At 47.9% G+C, this 17,017-nt stretch overlaps 5 protein-coding genes across 5 annotated transcripts; 3 read left to right on the top strand and 2 right to left on the bottom strand.

The window, feature by feature from the left end:
* Window positions 1-56: 56 nt before the first annotated feature.
* N7466_006522 (NAD-dependent epimerase/dehydratase family protein) lies at window positions 57-1,364 on the top strand (the record flags this gene model as incomplete). Its single annotated transcript, XM_057165919.1, has 1 exon — window positions 57-1,364. One exon carries the CDS (start codon window positions 57-59, stop codon window positions 1,362-1,364), a length of 1,308 nt encoding a protein of 435 aa, XP_057021518.1.
* A 4,349-nt stretch (window positions 1,365-5,713) lies between these two features.
* N7466_006521 (uncharacterized protein) lies at window positions 5,714-6,388 on the top strand (the record flags this gene model as incomplete). The annotated part of the gene is made up of 3 exons (XM_057165918.1): window positions 5,714-5,928; window positions 6,099-6,189; window positions 6,365-6,388. The coding sequence occupies 3 exons, from the start codon at window positions 5,714-5,716 to the stop codon at window positions 6,386-6,388; spliced, it is 330 nt and encodes a 109-aa protein (XP_057021517.1).
* Window positions 6,389-6,606: 218 nt separating this feature from the next.
* Window positions 6,607-8,936, bottom strand: N7466_006520 (L-Aspartase-like protein; the record flags this gene model as incomplete). Its single annotated transcript, XM_057165917.1, has 2 exons — window positions 6,607-8,630; window positions 8,693-8,936. The coding sequence occupies 2 exons, from the start codon at window positions 8,934-8,936 to the stop codon at window positions 6,607-6,609; spliced, it is 2,268 nt and encodes a 755-aa protein (XP_057021516.1).
* A 1,829-nt stretch (window positions 8,937-10,765) lies between these two features.
* Window positions 10,766-13,494, bottom strand: N7466_006519 (Alkaline phosphatase-like alpha/beta/alpha; the record flags this gene model as incomplete). Its single annotated transcript, XM_057165916.1, has 3 exons — window positions 10,766-11,342; window positions 11,399-13,084; window positions 13,142-13,494. The coding sequence occupies 3 exons, from the start codon at window positions 13,492-13,494 to the stop codon at window positions 10,766-10,768; spliced, it is 2,616 nt and encodes an 871-aa protein (XP_057021515.1).
* A 1,482-nt stretch (window positions 13,495-14,976) lies between these two features.
* N7466_006518 (adenosine deaminase family protein) lies at window positions 14,977-16,917 on the top strand (the record flags this gene model as incomplete). Its single annotated transcript, XM_057165915.1, has 4 exons — window positions 14,977-15,136; window positions 15,177-16,076; window positions 16,135-16,652; window positions 16,705-16,917. The coding sequence occupies 4 exons, from the start codon at window positions 14,977-14,979 to the stop codon at window positions 16,915-16,917; spliced, it is 1,791 nt and encodes a 596-aa protein (XP_057021514.1).
* Between the last annotated feature and the right edge of the window lie 100 nt (window positions 16,918-17,017).

The following is a 17,017-nucleotide window of genomic DNA, read 5'->3' as shown; positions in this document are numbered from 1 at the left end:
CGGAGTCTCTCGAGCTCCATCTCGCCCAATCCTCTTCTACTCAACAATACCCAAGCATGTCGTCTCCTCCACCAGGATTTTCGACAGGGGCCAGCTCTCCGCAGTTTGCTTCAGACCCATCCACGCCAGCCACCGAGGCTGACGATCCACTAGACCGTGACATTGACGTCGACGTCGACGACAATGTCGACGAGTACGTGCTCGTGACCGGCGGGCTCGGCTTCATCGGCAGCCACACCTCACTGGAACTTCTGAAAGCCGGCCACAACATCATCATCGTCGACAACCTGAGCAACAGCTACAGCGAAGTCTTCGACCGGATCCTAGCCGCGGCAAAGCTGCACTACGAGCCACTGGGCCAACCAATCCCCAAGGCCCAGCTCTGCCGCGCAGACTACCAGGATGTATCAGCTATGGGCGTCCTGCTCGGCACGTACGCCCTGCGCGTTCCAGGCAGCACTAGCGCGCGGTCCCAGATCACGGGCGTAATTCATTTCGCGGCCTACAAGGCCGTAGCCGAGAGCATCAAGTACCCACTGAAATACTACCAGAACAACGTTCGCGGACTGATCGATCTGCTCAGTCTGCTGGACGAGCACGGGATCAAGTCGTTCATTTTCTCGTCCTCGGCCGCCGTCTACGGCACGCTGGCGGACGAGACGCCGAAACTGCGCGAGGAAAACTGCGTGCACGAGCGCGTAACTTACAGCGGCGAGGACGGCGAGCACGTCAGCGTTGAACCGGGCTGCACGGGAATCACAAACCCGTACGGCCGCAGCAAGTGGTTTGGCGAAGCCATTCTCTCCGATGTCTGCACGTCCGACCCGTCATGGACGGTTCTGTGTCTGCGGTACTTCAATCCCATCGGGTGTGATGCGTCGGGGTTGCTGGGTGAGGATCCGCGAGACTGTGCTTCGAACCTGTTCCCCGCGGCTGTGCGGGCGTTGACGGGGCTGAGTCCCGAATTGTGTATCTACGGCACGGACTGGGATACGCGGGATGGAAGTGCGGTTCGGGATTTCATCCATATTACTGATCTTGCGCGCGGGCACGTGGCGACGTTGTCTGCTGCGCAGGAGGGACGGATTAGCGGGTCGTTTAGGACGTTCAATCTTGGGACTGGGAGGGGGCATTCGGTGCGTGAGGTTGTGGAGGCACTGGAGTCTGTTAGTCGATTGCAGATTCCGGTTCGGATCGTCGGGAGAAGGCCCGGAGATGTGGGTTCGTGCGTTGCGACGCCTGATCGGGCGGCGCGGGAGCTTGGGTGGAAGACGGAGAAGTCGTTGCAGGATGCTTGTGAGGACCTTTGGAATTATCTCAATAGAATAGACTCGGATGATGGTCGTGAGGCGATAGAGGTTTGATAGAATATTTTGTAATAGTTTAATTTGCACAGTGGAATATGTAGGTAATTATGATTTCTCATTTATTTTGCGGGGTTCGCGTCAATTCAATTTTTTATTCGATTTCAATGTTGATCTTTTACCAAGTACAATCAGAGAATGCATACATGATGCATGTGCCCATGTATTGACACTTCAATGTTGGTTGGAATTTCAATTTCAGTTCCAACGTTGGAAGTAACAAATTCCGGTGCAGACTTGGAATCCATCATCAAACAATTTTGGCACGTAAGATCAAAATTCATGGTTGCGTATTCAAAGTTGGAATATCTGACTGTTGCGATATATATTGAAGATTACGTAGTCTACCAACGCCACATACCATATGTGCATTCAATAAATCTTAGAACATCAAAAGTGGAAGAGATCAAGAACTTTCATTGTTAGAAAAACCACTAGTAATTTGAAAAACAAAAGTACAGAACATCAATCCATGGTTCTCTACAAAGAAAAAGTAAACAAAGAATAGAAGTGAGCCATGGATCAAATACGAAGACTCAGGGCCAAAACCCAAACATTCAATGTTTTGACCATTGGAACTTTCATTCAACGTTGGAACATTTGACGCGAAAGCCAAAATACACTTTTCTTACTAGTAACTACCCCAAATTCATTGTTCCAACACTCATATTCCACGAGAAATGCGGAGTAGAAGCTATTCCGCAAATCGAACAATTAGGCGGAAGGATCCAGGCCAAGAGGGGCCGGTTCAATGTTTCGGATCCACTAACGTTGAAGCCAAACTCTCAATTATACGAGAAACATTTCAAGTCTAGATCGGAGTTTTCTTTCAAAATAAGTTCAGGTAACTGAACTCCGTAAAACATTGAACTCAACAAAAATAGACATACCTTTCGAGGCAATTCAAATGTTGAGAAACAATGTACCGCAGGATCAATCTTGGCCGGATAGCCGCGTCATCCAATCTAATTAATTGCGCTTCCCAGTTTTTCAAACGTTTGCAAGGCTCCCCAGAACCTCGGAGATACTAGCTCGTTTCAAGGAAATCAATTGTGTGACAGGTGGATCGTAGTGGACACAAGAACGCTGACTTAGCTCGAACATATGTTGATTGAACGAAACAATTGGTGAAGCAGATCATGCCTTGGCTGCACGGATCAAGGCATCGTAAATTAATACCCCAGTCCTGGAGCGCATTGACTTCTAGAATCCACTCAGATGTGGACCTCATATATATTGAAGTTGATGCTCTTGCAGCTGGAGTTCGAAGAACAATCCTGCACGTGTGGAGAGAAACAGTATGGGTTTCAAAGTGAGACCTTCGATATGATGCTGCATGCATACTAGAGACTTTCAATACACATGTGCAACTACAAAGGTAGGTAGTAGTACACATTCAAACGGGTTTGCATGAAACAGTCGCGCAAGAAGAGAAAACAAGAAAAAACCTGGAAGTTTGAAGTCGCGATCTTGTTTACTCGAACCACCAGGTCTCAAATACAAGTGTCGTTGTGCCAGTCTGAAACCTCCTCTGAGCCCAAGTGTTCACCCGGTCGCTGTGGTCGAATCCAATTCATAGATAATAATGCGACATTGCAAAGAGCATCAAGTGCCATAATGAAATGAGAGAATCCTTCAATACAGAACTGCCGGACGCATCCACACGGTAAGTTGCGGCTCTGTGTCACCCAACATGTCTAGACTATAATCTCCTTTCTGACTGTGTACATAATTCGGGGTTTACAATAAAGGGGAGTCGGGGACCTTGGAATGAGTCAGATTTACCGGGCTTCATCTAACACGCTGCAGAGTCCGCCCAGAGAATATTTTCAGTATCGATTCTTTCGGCCATAGCAACAGCGACTCGAAGCGATAAGAGGCTCAGTCACCCGGCTCACCCGTGTCGCCAGATCACAAATCTAGAACAATCACCCCATAATTGCGGCTGACAGCGACTTGATCTGATGGCGGTATTTTTGTTTTTGTTTTTATTTTTATTTTAGAGCATTAGCGGATCAACAAACATACAGAAATTTTCATCTACTCAGCCCTGAATGAGGGGTTATCCGGGGGTGAGCGACAACCAAGTGTGTGTTCGTTGGTCCCAATAGCGCGGCTTCGTGGCGAAGACGGGAAAGCGAAAGAATGATTTGGAATGGACTTGTCCCAAGCTAGTCGCAGTAGTTGCAGTAGTCGCAGACAGAAGCGAGGTCTGGAAGGAGGCGATTTCGCACGATACTACGGATATAGGCTTAGTTCGAAGTTTGATGGAGCACGCTATTCACCGCTAACAACAGCCGGCCGAATAAAAGTACCGTCCTGGCAGCCTAAGGATGCACGCTATTCACCGCTAACAACAGCCGGCCGAATAAAAGTACCGTCCTGGCAGCCTAAGGATGCACCTGCAAACCCTTGCTTGGATCATCGGGATCACAGTGCGTGATTGGTCGGAGATGGCATGTTTTTACGGAAGGGGTGGGGCGGTGCGGGGATTTGAGCCGTCCCCTTGATCATCCCCCTGTTGAACAACGCACACTGCGGATGCAGATGCATTTCGCATACACATACAGTAAGCCAAGAATTACATGACAACAGAGTGGCGGATTGATAGGCAGCAAACACATTCATTACATGGCGGTAAATAAAAGCCATCCGCAGCGCCCGATCAGGCAACGTTTCCGCAATGGTTCCGCCACGTTATGTTCTCTACTAGTAGTAATGTATTAGCCTAGCCGAGCCGCTCCTTAACAGTTTGATGCCTGACATACGCCAAATGTCAGCTTCAGATTTCGCTTAACTATCAAAAAGAAGATAACGGCTGTCTGGCGGGAGGCCTTGCAGTTCAAGATATGAGTTGGCAAACTTGTTTGGTGATTAGGCAACACGGTCATTTCTAGCGATCAACACGTCCGGTCCAATACTTGCTCGGCCATCGGATTTCCGAACAGAAAGGATTGAAGCAGAGTAGAAAATTAAGAGATATTACCCTGAAGAAGAACCCAATAGTGCATGCATGCATCTGTATTACTCTAATGGAATCACACTCTTTCCAAGGTTCGCTCATTACCGACTAGATCATTGGCAAGAAATCACCCCATCCAAGAAAAAAAAACCAAAAAAACAAAACCCCTTAACCAAACTGTATGCTGTTTAGATTAACATCCCCACGAAGATGACTGTACTCGCAATCTTATTAAAGCCACCAAACAATAGTCCCCTGGCAAGGCTTTTGACTATCGCCAAAAATGGGACAAAGAAACGACACAGTAATGGTTTTTCAAATCCCAATTCGGTCATACATGTTGACGAAAGTAAAAAAACACCTGCTTCAAATAAAGGCCGCATGCAAAACCTACATATTGGCTGGGTCCGTGTATGCTAGGGCTGACCGCACAAGTGTCCAACGCCCAGACCCGTATGTGAACATTGAAGTTGACTCAATGAGCATCCAGATGCCACACCCTCACAGCCCTGAGGACTGTACATAGCCTGCATACCTAATAAATTATACGTAGACAGCAAAACTTGGAACACTATGCTGGACTGGTTTTGAAAACCGCGAGGAGAAAGAAATACATTCAAATTTTGTCATCTAGGCAGCGTAGATCTAGGCAGCGTAGACATCTGGAGACTCTCGATCAAGATCATGAGCATTTTCAAGCGCTCTAAGCTCCAGCCCCTCCTCCAGCGCTCCAGCGCTCCAGGGCCGACAATTCGGCTCAAGCACTTGCTGTCCGACGACGTCTGTCCGGAAAAGGTATTGATTGCGGGAGTGTACATATATCTCCATTATATATCACGAAGTCGGGGTCCACGGTGACAGATGCGCTGGCCATCTGGATACTTGCGCCAGATATTCTCAGTGCTTTGAATACATGTATACTTTCGCTGAAAACGGACAACATGAATTGACCAAGCACATCTGCGGCTTGTTTGGGACATCTGGAGAGAGTAGAATGAAGAGAACATATGCAGTCACCATAAAGACATATGTAGTCTGGTATATTTAAGCACCGTGGCTGAAATGATACCTAGTACTCCACAGGCGCTGTCATGCAGGCCAAGAATTAAGGCTCATAGGTGAGAACCCTAGAGAACCTTGAGTATTTTCCGATTCGATATAGAATACTCAGGCAGTATGCGTGTAGGAGTAGAGGTCATGCTCTATACCCTTAAGGGTGCGTCTCACAGAGACCATAGGGCATTCAACTGCACAAGACTCGATCATCATAGAAACCGATAGCTGCTGGTTCCAAAGCCAGACAGGTTAGGTAATTAAGGTTGGTTGGTTGATAATATCAGGCTCACTAGCTGTTGAGATCATGCTGATCAGGTTAAGCATGTCAAGCATGTCTAGCAGGATCAAACGTGTCCAGCAGGTCCAGCATGTCCAGCAGGTCCAGCAGGCTCAACAGGCTCAGCAGGTTAAGCAGGTTTGGGAAAATATATGCGCTCTGTCGCAAAACGTAAAACACAAAACGCGTATATCCTCATCAAACCTCGTTTTCTTACATTCTTTCGCAAAATGCGCAACAAGCGATACGCAATATGCAAAACGCAAAACGTAACACAAAATGTAACACATTTAAAAACGAAACGCAAAACGAAATAACTTTTTGCGCGTATCCTAACAAAAGAGCTAACACCCATGTTAGATAACGAAATTCATAACAAAAGCCCTTTCCACTGTCCCCTACTTATAGTCACTTCTAAATTCATATAACTAATTACTAGTACTACTCGACTGGCCTCCTCCAGTGGCTTGAAATCTCTTAGAAGCTCCCAGTGCCACCCTCTGGCTAGATCTCAGGTGTCTGGGCACCAGGTAAGCTGTTGATTCTACAGTATTTACTGGTTCTCAATACCAGAAAAGTATGTCGTTCCTAACACATATCAACGTATGAGTCCCATCATTTGTGAGTTCACATGTGCATACAAACATTCCTTCGATAAAAGCATGGAACCTTGAACATTGAAATTAAACAACCTACACCCTACAGACTTACGACTACCTAAATAACTAACTTTTAATATGAAGAATCCAACTATTCACAAGGTAGAGTAATTGATAGAAGCTGAGACATGTGGGCGAGGAACAGCAAATTAGCAATCGTTGCTTCATAAATAGGAGAAAATCCAATCAGCTGGTGAAATCTAGAAATTTAGACAGTCTATGCATATCAAGCGCGGGGGACAGCAAAAAACACCAGAAGCAAAATATTCTAAAATGTTAACGGGTCTTTCAATGCACAACTTGAGGGCCAGATGATTTCAACATGCTCGTCCCCTTATCCGCAGTCATTGCATGCGTCGTAGTCAAATCACAATGCCCATTCTGCTTGCCCTGAGCAAGACATTCCATAACAGGAACCATCAATGCCTCCGAACGCAAAGCTTCATAAATTCTAGTGATGTATATCCCAATGGTCTGAGTATCCTCGTTTGTGGAGCTCTGCGCATCCAAATCGTGATTGAGGAAATTTCCAGGTAAACGAGAAGTAGGATGGTCGACCAGGCCTCGGTTCAGAGGAATCTTCAATGTAAAGCGTACGTATGTGTACATAATACGTGCCGCAGAGCCCAAGTATGTTGAAGTCGGGCATTGTGGGCTGATCATTAGGAGCTGGCTAGCTTTCAACGACTCGCCCATAGAGGCTGCCAGGTCTTTGGCCCAATCATAAATGGTAGCCATCCGTGGCGAATACTCCTTTGCGGCCCCGGGATGAGAAGCGAAGAATGTCACCACCACGGATTGGGCTGACTCGGCGATCATCGCGAACCGGGGCTGTGAGTCCTTCGTGGTAGCAGCTGATGACTTTAGAGCGCTCGTAATGTGTGTCCAGAGAAGCGAGTTGAGGTCCTTGCAGGCAGCAGGCGTAGTCAAAAAGTGGCTGTAAGTTCGGGTCGTGATGGATTCCACTACTGGCTGAAGGGCGTCGAGGAATTCCAACTGCTGTACTCTTAAATCCAGGCCTTGGCAAAGAACGTAGATAAAGGATGCTGACAGCATGGAAAAGACGTCGATTGCTGTCTGTGTGTAACGGGCAGAAATAAGGGCCAGGGAATTGATGGCTTGGTTGGACATCTCGGCCGACTGCACATTTGGACTCACGGAGTGGGCGAGGAATCCCAACTCTGAAGTGTAGGCTGCCATGCCAATATCAACGCCCTTGAGACAATAGGACAAGCTTGGCTCGTCAAAGCACAGATTAGGGGGCAGGCCATTGTTCAAATCCGGGTTGATGATTTCCGTGCATTGGGCAAAGAGCATCTTGCTCATAATCTGCAGGGAGGAACGCGCCTTTTCCATGGCGACAGTGACTGACATAGCCTGGAAATTGCCTCCGTGCAGGATGCGCTGCCCCTCAGAATCGATGAGAGGGTTATCGGTCGTTGAGTTCAGCTCAACAGTCACCTGTTTATGAGCCAGCGTGAGATCTTCCAGCAACGGGCCAACCCACTGCGATGCCGTACGGAGTGGGTAGCGGTCTTGGCGGAGTGAAGGGGATGCGCCGACTCCCATCTCCTGAGACGAGTGAACGACCTGGGTGAGTCTCGATCCTTGTAGGAACCTGTCGATGTTGCCGGCACATTCGATCTGACCGGGATGAGGGCGAACCTGCGCAATAAAGGAATCGAAACTCTCGGGATTCCCTCCCATGACCTCCACCGCCATCGCGGTCAAAACCTGAGACAGAACGGCCAAGTGATGGGTTTCATGGAGCCCGATGGCCGCCACAGCTGCGGAAACGGCCGTTCCATTAATCAAGCCTAGGCCTTCCTTCGGGCCAAACGATATGGGCTGTATTCCGAGGTCGTCCAAAAGCTTATCCGCCGGGATTATCTCTTCGCGCGTGCGCTCCTTGTATCGAGTTTCTGGAGATTTTCTCCGGAGAAGCAGCTTCGGGTTGCCTTCCAAGACACCAGCAATGTAGGAAAGGGGGCTCAAATCTCCCGAGGCGGAGATACTGCCACGTAACGGAACGAGGGGAGTGCAGTTAATATTGAGAAGCTCGGTCAAGGCCTCGATAATGCCGAATCGGACCCCCGAGTGACCCTGCATCAGGGTATTGCAGCGAACCAGCATGGATGCGCGTACCCACGATTCGGGCATTTCCGTGGTCGCTTTTGAGTTTCCTCCATCGGGGTATCGGTTCTCGTCACTGGATATGATGCCATACTGTTGCATCTGCATTAAAGAAATTTGCAGATTCTTTGTATCGCTTGTTTGTGTGTTGGCGCTACCTCCAAATCCGGTGTTGATGCCTGAGCAGAGGAGGTTAGCTCGAGCAAGATCACGGTTTCTAGATCGTGGGAGTTGTACTTACCATATAGAACTTCACCTCGGTCAACACACTTTCTCAGAAAGTCAACGCTCTTATCAACTCCTTCCCGCAATTCAGGCGTGTCATCGAGGACGGCAATGGTGCCATAGCGAGCTACAGCGACCACATCCGCCAGTGTCAACCGACTTCCCTTCACAACCACAGCATTGTTATTGGCTAAGCTGGATAGATGTTGAAGCTTCCTCCAGTTCTCCAGTACAATTTGTGAATGTCGCTCTGTAGACATGATGGGCACTTCAAAAGTTCTCAATCTGTATCATTAAAATGCAAGACAAAGGAAGTTGTACTTAAATAGGCCAGGATCCCAAAAAGGGAATTGGCAATATGACAGCTTAAGTATACCAATATCTCTTTCGCGATTAGTTCTTAGTTGAGGAAAAGGTTGCACCTAAATCAATAGTCGATAAGAGCTGAGGTGAGATGTGCGTTGATTGTCTTTTGGCCTATAAGATTCATGGAAAGACCCACATTCCTGCATACATGCAGATAGCCCCTAGCCACAAGTAAACAATCCACACTTTATCACTAACGCAAACTAGCATATCCGGTGGCTGACTTTTCACCTTTTTCCTTTTCTCAACCTTGATTTGTTTAACAAAGGAGATAACAACATTGTACGGAGAAGAGATCGGCCTTCCGGCGCATGTGATATTTCTTTTTTTGTTTTTATGTACTATGAATGTCTTGTAGGTAATGGAGCCAAAACGAAGGTGCGTAAATAGCCTGGTGTAACCGGTTGATTGGCGAGTCTCCACGCGGGCCGGACTTGCCGAGGCTATTCAGCGTTTGAATGTTGTCACTTGTCAACGACGGGAGCATGCAGATAAAAATCCTTGCTTCGGATTTATTCAGGTTTCGCCACTTTTGGCTCGTCAATGAAGTTAGAACGTGATCTGTCACACATCTCGAGTTCCCAACGGTTGACCTCATACTGAACAGTGAAACAGCGGTGTGTGAAACTGGTTCTTCTCGGTAGGAGTTGCCATGTCTTTGATTTTGGTGTGTCCTAAATATCGCCTGGAATACACAGAATAGCCACAATTACGCAACGAACTTCCCACTAGCACTTCTATTGAATGAACCGGCACAGGGGGAGCTGAGAAGTATCCCGAGTTTCGGGTTACACCTGTAAGCGAGCCACAAATCAGACGCAAGGGTACAAAACCTGAAGAACAAGAACGATCTTGTCAAAAGTCACCGGATAGATGGAAAGTAGATCCGCGAGGAGAAAGAGTTAATCTGGTGGAGGGGGGAAGCACTAGCTCCGATCGATGGGAATGGAAATGGTCATTTTCAAAGCCGATCATCGCCCGCGCGTATGATAGATCACAAAGATCTGCATTTTAATTTGTTTTATTCTACAGCAGGAACTTTAGTTCATTGAGATTAGACCTCATCAAAACCTAACTTGAGACCAGGGCCTGGAGCTAAACCCTAATGCGAAGCTAGTTCAGGTCTTCGGGTCAGTTCCAATGCTTGGGCAATGGTTTTACTGGGAAGCCAAGAAGTCTAACCCGCTTTAGTCTCACAATAATGCGCTAGCAAGGAGTCAATTTGCGTGTTAGCCCACTGTGCTAGCAGTAGACTCATAGTGCACTGTCAAACTTTCAAGGCTTTTGAAATTTACTCTGAACTGTGGAAGAAGAATCCGTGAAAAGAAGAAAGAATTAAGCCACGTGCAAATCAGCGACCAATCCATTTTGATCAGGATTATTCTCAGCTCTAGTTATCTCAAAATTTGATCCACATTTCCACGCCATGGTACATAGATGCAAGAAAGTGGATGGGAATCTTCGAGGGCACGGGAAAGCTCAAAACATATGGCCCCGCTTTCAGCGCAGGTGGACCGTGGACCGCGGTGATCCACCCCAGCCGCCCCCGACCTCGGGGCAGAGCTGCCCCCAAGACTCAAGAGCCATAGCCAGATCCCGGAACCTGTAACACGGTCCAGAGACAAATATGTTCATTCCATACCACTCATTCATTGAGATTTTACAGGGGCGCAAATATGTACAGCGCCTACGCGAGTATACAACGCCATCAGGTCATAAATCATCACGACTCTTCGGCCTCATACTTCCAACGCCGATGGTTCTCCGGGATCCACCAATAAGCCACATGAGCCGCCTCGTTGACCCAAGCTGAGGCTTCAGCTCCATGCCGCGTCTCCACGTCCCGAAGCAAACTCAAAAAGTCCAGCTCTTCATCAGGGTGGTGCTCGAATGGGTCCGCGATAATATCGCTGAATCGCCACGGCGCATCGGGGATGAGTGGTACCACCAATCGGTACGGGTTGACGGCGTCGCGCATGGAGAACCATGTTCCGCCGGGATTCATGGTTGAGAAGTGCCACTCTTTCTTGCCTTCTTTTTCTTGGATGAGCGGACGAAGCATGGACTGGCCCTCGTATAAGGGGAGTAGATCCTTGACTATTTGCAGGGACTCTCCGGTGAGAGAGGCTGATTCGATCAGCAGGTCGAGAATTGTGGGGAGAATTTGGGTAGAGACGACAGGATCGTTGACTTCGATCTGGGGCAGTCTGGGGTGAGCGAGGTATAGAGGAACGTGGAAGTTTCCGACGTGAGGGTCTGAGTTCGCTGTTACACCACCGTCATTTGGAAGTGAAATGCCGCTGGTAGTTGGTTAGTTGAGACGTTTTATCAAATTTGTTTGGTCAGGTACACTTACTGGTCACCAGCCATGACTAGCAGAGTCTCGTCAGCTATTCCGGCCTCCTCGAGAACTTCGAGAATGTCCGCGATCCACTCGTCTTGATAAACAACCGTGTTGAGGTAGTTGTTGATCTGCTTTTTGCGTCCAATCCACGGACTCCCAAGGATATTCTCGTACTCACCAGGTTTGAACCAAGGAGTATGTGTTTCGTGAGTGAGATGGGTTAGAAAAAGGCGGGTGTTATTCTTCTTGACGTCGGCAATCAAATCCCGCATATAATTCTTCAAAACTTTATCTTCGTGACCATAATGCACCTCTTTTTCATTCTCTTCAGGAATGTACTTATAGCCATTTTCATTGATAGATTCCTTATCCATGACATTTTGGTACCCCAAAGCCGGAGTGAGAAGTTCCTGTTTGTCCCAGGTACCGTAATGCGACTGCATCCACTGAGTGTGCCATGGCCAGGAAGTCCAATCATCTGTATCACTGCTAATATTCGATTGACGACTCAGTGCATTGAATATGTGTGGCAAGCAAGGCTGGTAGAAATCATGGTAGTACTCTAGATTTCCTAGAACTGCCATAGCACTCACACCGCAGACGGTGCCTGTAATGCTTTTCATAGTATAGGTGCCAGCTGTGAAAGCGTTAGTTGCACTGATGCCACCATAGGGCGTTAGACGGTCGCTGATATTTTCAAATCCGGTCTCAAGTCCAGTTAACCGTTGAGCAGTGGGGGTAAGCTTAGAAAGCCTTTGTTGGATTTCTTCTGGAATTTCACCCCCGTAAGAGTCTTTGATGTGATTCATAATATATGAGCTGGAGCGGAATGGCCAGACATCTTGCCGGGTGCTTTCAAGCTTTACAAGAACGATATGCTTGATCTTCGCACTGCCGTTGTGAAGTGCCTCGCGCATGGGCTCCAGAATATCATTCTGGAGGTTTGGGATGTGCAGAGGGTCTTTGTTTGGGTTGTAGTGTTCATACTCATAGTCCTTGTGCGTATCCAGATAGGTCTTGTTGAATGGAAATGGGGACCAGTCAGGAAATTCATCACTCGAATTGTACCCTTTCAGCCAGTCAAATGTAGGAAATTTGTCCAATGCAGTGTGTCCTTCGAGCCAGCTGAAGTCCCCAGGCACTGAAGCAACACTTTCCTCGCCTGGCCTATAGTTGGGTCCACCAAAAGGTGCGAATGGGAGAGACTGGGTAAGGAAACTGTAGACCACATTGTGCGGGCGGATGATAGTAAGAAATAATACAACTGTGCTGCACGCCACGACAATAACGCGACTCAAAAATGAGGGGCTTCCTTGCTTGGGCGGCTCTTGGGGAATGTCCAGTAGGGATATCGAGTCGTTGTCGTTCTCGTCATTGTCGAAGTCATCGATCGCAATCTGCTCATAGTTCTCTGCGCCTGTCGGCGATTTCCCGTCAAAGTAGCTGCGAAACCTGGCAGGTAAAAATGATGCCCAGATATCTAGAACTGCTCCAGTGGCCTTAAACACATACGGCGCAGCGAAGTATGCGCCGACAAAAAGCAATCCCTGAACCAGAAACGCAATGCCCAATGCAGAGAGGACCATTTTCACGGGCGGAATATCCCTATGGAACTTCTTGGTTTTCCGCCAAGGAATCTCTGTACCCCTTACAGCGTAAAAGGAGATATTGGCAGAAGCGAACCCTGAAGCTTGCAGACTGCATTTTAATTAGCGATGGCTTTTTTTTGGTTGCGCGCAATCGGCAACAACTAACCTGAATAACACGACAACCAATGCCGCCAAATCGCGACATATCCGCGACTCAAAGGATCGGGCAAGTCGGCACGCGACCAGGATAATCAGAATATCCACCAGGAAGAAGGTGGGCCCCCAGAACAGAAGGGATAAAAGTCCCACTGACCGAGGGTTGACATAAATATGGAAGCATTTTGCCAGCAAGAGGGAAATGAAAATCAACGAGAAAAAATATTTGCGAGAAGCTCCCCATGCGCGATCGAGGTAGAGTTGGGGCGATTTGGCAACCGTGAAGGCGAAGATGGCCCACACTTGCAGCCGTTTTGGTAGCTTATGGAAGACGTCCCCCGCCCAATTCACAGCTGAGTTCATGGCGCATTGGACACTTCGAGGAGTGTGGTCGTCATGTGAGGTCGTTGCACTTGGGCAAAGACAGAATTCAAGTGATCCAGGGACCACAATTCACAAGCCACGAGGCTGTGTTTGAGGAGAAGATCGTCCATGAAAGCTCGTCATCGTTGTCATTTCCGCCCCATCTTGCCAAGAGCCCAAGACCCCGCCAAGAGTCAAGACAAGGTTCAATACCCTGGTAGTTTATTGTTCTTAAACGCATTTCCGAGATTTAGTTATACAACTGATGCTTGTGCATGCTGGATAGCTTCGCTTTCACTTTCTTCCAAATGCAAAGTGCCTCATGGCAACATTATAACCAAAAATTGGGGCTGGGGAGGAGAATCTCTTACCCTCAAAGATAAGCCAGTGAGTCCCGTAGAGAAGAACACAAGTCAAGACAGACTGTGGCCCCTTATATTTTCTGATTCCTGCGCTCTTATAATGACTAAGCATCATTGGTCTAGTGGTAGAATTCGTCGTTGCCATCGACGAGGCCCGTGTTCGATTCACGGATGATGCATGCATTTATTTTTTGTTTTTCTTTTTTTTAAAATTCTTGTACAGACTGTGCTCTCACTGTCCCGGTGTGTTATGTCCATTAATTAAAAAGAATACTCTCTTTTCCGTCCTCATCATCGCCCCCATAAGATGTCTTGCTGCTTTGTCTTACCAATTTAGCCTCATTCATCTTGACCGTTTTGGTTCGATCAACTTGTTTCGAGTGTTCAATTGCTGCCAAGCATTGATTGAGGAAATTAAAGCATACATACTGGAGTTCGGGCGAAAGAGGCAATCAACTGACCAAATCTAGTTGCATTGAGCTTCGTGCCAAGCATCCCGTGGTATGGGACTCAGAGAACATCACATTGACAGCTGAATGTCGAAGCCGGATGAAATGATCACCAGTGAAAATGCCCTTTAGTAACGCCAAACGATTGCGGTACTACAACGGTCTAAGCAGAAGAGGGTCACTTCTGCACAATGTTTGAAATGAAATTCATATGTATGTACACGATATTACAGCGCGCGGGCGTGCTTTCCAAAATTTGGACACTATTTGCTGATTATTATATCTGGAGTATTGCTGCCCCACAAGCGATACTACAACACCTGCACATTATATAGGCAAGGGATACCGTACTCGAGCACAGTGTTATAGAGAGGCTATATAAGTAAGAATGTGACACGAGCCTAATTGTTGGAAGGGTCAAGGGATAGCTCCATTCGAAATATGGTAGGACGAGCAAAATATCGAGTACCCACTAGTCGGAATGAGTATATCAACCAATACACCAGTGTAATAAACCTTGGAATGCAAGAACGTCCCGAACCGATCCGTATATTTTGTGTGAGGTGAACCCTATTGTAGACCCACTCTAAGGCTATTTGTACATAGTATATAGTATCTTCCTAGGGAAGGACCAGGTATCTTTTGTATCAGCGACCACCGAGCCCACCACCATGCATCTTACCTCGACTCTCGTCATAGCCGCACTTTCCCTCTCGGGCTTTGCATCGGCATTGACCGTACAAGGAGCTCCAGATGTTACTGACCCTCGGGTCATTGAGCATCTCCAGAACCGCGAAAAGCTGATCACGCTGGAGAAGACCCATAGACAAGGTTTGTTTCAGAGAATTTCCATCAACTAACTCTTTGTCAGTACGCGAAACTGACCATGCAGATCACATCTTCCGCCAGAGTCTCTCCCCAACTGCCCAGCGCGCAGATGAGATCGTCAAGGCAATCCGTCAATATGAGACCGACAACTACTGGCGTGTAGCTGGCACCCCGGACGATATATACAAGGAACGGTTTGCCGGCGAGGTCTTCCCATTGGCCCGGCCATACATCTCGAACACGACCCTCTGGAAGGTGATTAAGCGCATGCCAAAGGGAGCTTTGCTACACGCCCACTTGTCCGCTATGTTGCCGTTTGATAAACTCGTGGAAATCATTGTCCGTACAGAGGGGATGATGATCTCTGCGTCGCAGCCTCTTATTACAGACGAAGCCAAGTTGAATGCCACCATCACATTTTCTCACAATAATGGTACAGTTCCGGTTGATCAGTCCTCGGTTGACATTGACTCGGTCGACTATGTTGCTGGAACGAAAGTTCTTGTCACAACAGCCATAGCCAACTTTGTCGGTGGTGAAGCGGGCTTCATTGAGTTCATCAAATATAAGATGACTATTCCGCCGGCCGAGTCTATTCGCCATGAATTAGGAGTTGATGAGATCTGGAGACGGTTCCAGGATTGCTTCGGTCCCACTAATACCATGATCCAGTACGAGCCTGTCGTTCGGAGCTTTTATCAGACGCTCTTCTCGGATCTGGCGGGCGACGGTGTTAACTGGGTGGAGATTCGGAGCGGTGGCTCGAGTGGGAAACTTGTACATGATGGCCAGGAAGATGTTGATCCTAGCCTCGATGCGTGGTGGACTGTCTTGGTAGAAGAGATTGAGAAATTCAAGGCCACCGAGCAAGGTAAGAACTTTTTAGGCGTGAGGATTATTTGGTCCGACGCTCGTGGGAAAAACCGCGCTTCGCTTACCAGAAGTAAGATAAAGAACACCACCCGCGATCAAAACATTGAACATCTTACTGACCAAGATAGGCATGAAAATCGCTCTCCAGAGAAAGCAAAATTTCCCCGAGCTCTTCAGTGGCTACGACTTGGTTGCACAAGAAGACCTTGGTCGTCCCCTCTCTGATTTGGCACCAGAGCTGGTCTGGTTCCGCGAACAGACCGAGGCCCTCAACCTTACCATTCCGTTCTTCTTCCACGCAGGAGAAACACTAGGCGATGGGAACTCCACAGACGACAACTTGTTCGATGCGCTCCTCTTTAACACGCGACGAATCGGCCACGGATTCTCCATGTACAAGCATCCGAACTTGATCAAGCAAACGATCGAGCAAAACGTGCTTGTGGAAGTTTGTCCCATTTCCAACGAAGTTCTTCGCCTGAACACTGATATCCTTCACCATCCCCTGCCTGCGATGATTGCCCACGGTATTCCGACTGCAATCAGCAACGATGATCCTGCTATGCTTGGACAAGACGTGGCGGGCTTGAGTTATGATTTCTATGAAGCCATCCAAGCTTTTGATAACCTTGGCCTCGCGGGATTGGTAGGTTCCTTTATCCTGATAACCGGACTCTTTAACTAACAGTTTGTAACAGGGAGCACTGGCGCAGAATAGTCTGCGATGGGCAAATTTCGAAGACCAATCTGACAAGGAGTGGATTCAAGATATTGACCGCGGTCAAGAAGGGACCGGTACCAAGGCCAAGCACATTCAAGCGTGGAATGCTGAGTGGGAGGAATTTTGCAAGTGGATTGTGGATGAGTATGGATCCAACTACGAGGTAGCGGGGGAGATGGTCATGGTGTAATGGGTAGTTTGAAAGCCATCATCAATTGATGTGATCAATATATATTCATCAATCAGCACTGATGTGCACGTGTGTGCAGAAGGACTATGTACATGAGGAA

This window comes from Penicillium verhagenii (assembly GCF_028828195.1).
Source record: "Penicillium verhagenii strain IBT 33310 chromosome Unknown utg000006l_segment0_segment0, whole genome shotgun sequence".
NCBI lineage: Eukaryota > Fungi > Ascomycota > Eurotiomycetes > Eurotiales > Aspergillaceae > Penicillium > Penicillium verhagenii.
The sequence above is the reverse complement of the archived record's forward strand: the minus strand, read 5'-3'. Positions and strand labels throughout refer to the sequence as shown.